Raw genomic sequence first — 1,358 nt, forward strand, 5'->3', positions numbered from 1 at the left:
GCATCCCTCCAGCCCTGGGATGCAGCATCCCCCTAGCCCGTGGGAAGCAGCACCCCCCCAGCTTGTGCATCCCTCCAGCCCTGGGACGCAGCACCCCCCCTGCCCCGGGGCGGGCTGCTTACAGTTGCTGGCTGTCGATCCCAGGTGCCAGGAGCCGACCAGGAGCAAAGTCAGGGCGCTGAAGAGTTTGGGGGCAGCATCCATCTTCCTCCCAGCCCGGCGGGCAGCGGCAGGCTCCCCCAGCCCCGGGTTCAGGGCTCTCCTCCCTTCCCTTCCCTGCGCTCATTTACTCCGTCCAGCATCCAGACGCTCCGGATAAAAGCTGGGGCCACAGACACTCCTCCCCGGATCTTCTTAAAGGAGCCAGGGCCGGGCTCCGCCGGCCTCCCCTGCGATCCGGCTTCCCCAGCAGCCAGCCGGGTGCTGGGCAGCTCCTTATAGGCGCCAGCTCCCCACCTCCGCCCGGCCCCCCTTGGAAGTCACACCTCCAGCCTGCCAGGGTGCATCCTGCTTGCAATCTGCTGATGGGCATCAGAGGCACAGTGGAAACCAGCCGCCTGGAGCAGCTTCTCTCTCCCTCTCTCTTCCCCAGGCATTGCTAGGGCTGGACCAGCTTGCAAGCCATCCTCACTGCAAAAAACAAAAAAACCCCCACAACACCCGGGGAGGTGGAAATGGAAACAGATCTAGTGCATCCTCTCCCCTGCAGGGAGAGGGGTGGGTATCCCTAAGCCCAGGCTCGCATTGCAATGCCAAGCTGGCTGGGTTTGCAGTGCAATGCCAAGCAAGGCTGCTGCGGGGGCTGGCTGGGAGCCCTGCTCCTTGCCCTCCCTCAGGCAGGTTTGCATGCTCAGCTTTGCATGGAAAAGATCCGAGGAGGAGGCTTGGACTGCATTTCCCTGTGTCGGTGGGCAGACAGGCGCAAAGAGCGGGTGGGAGCTGGGTGCTGGGGAGCTGGGGGGTGGGGAGGATGCAGTGAAGTGGATGGGTGGGTGGGAGCTGCTCCGGTCCTGGCCTGGAAGCAGGTGGAAACAAGCCCCAAAGCAAACCGGAGGGCAGAGGCAGCACTCTCAGGTATCAGCTCCCTCCTTGGAAGGGACTGATGGAGGGTGCGCCCGGCTTGGCGAGAAGCAGAAAGCACAGTGCATGGTGGGGTGGGAGGGGGAGCAGCCTTAAAAGGAGAAAGAAACCTACACTGCTCGCACTGATGTCCGGTGGAGAGGCTCACCTGAAGGAGCCCTGACACCCCCGCGGACTCCAGAAAGCAGATTTAGATTGGATATTAGGAGGAACTTCTTCACAGTTCGAGTGGCCAAGGTCTGGAACGGGCTCCCAAGGGAGGTGGTGCTCTCCCCTAC

At 62.8% G+C, this 1,358-nt stretch overlaps 1 protein-coding gene across 1 annotated transcript in view; it reads right to left on the reverse strand.

Moving 5' to 3' along the window:
- Nucleotides 1–406, reverse strand: part of CNTNAP5 (contactin associated protein like 5) — a 442,467-nt gene extending 442,061 nt beyond the window's left edge. Inside the window, exon 1 of the mRNA XM_019554532.1 lies at nucleotides 123–406. Coding sequence (XP_019410077.1) covers nucleotides 123–204 — 82 coding nt within the window. The 5' untranslated portion in view covers nucleotides 205–406. The remainder of the gene's footprint in view (nucleotides 1–122) is intronic.
- Nucleotides 407–1,358: the final 952 nt, after the last annotated feature.

The sequence above is a fragment of the Crocodylus porosus genome, unplaced genomic scaffold (assembly GCF_001723895.1).
Source record: "Crocodylus porosus isolate Cpor-Errol unplaced genomic scaffold, CroPor_comp1, whole genome shotgun sequence".
Taxonomy (NCBI): domain Eukaryota; kingdom Metazoa; phylum Chordata; order Crocodylia; family Crocodylidae; genus Crocodylus; species Crocodylus porosus.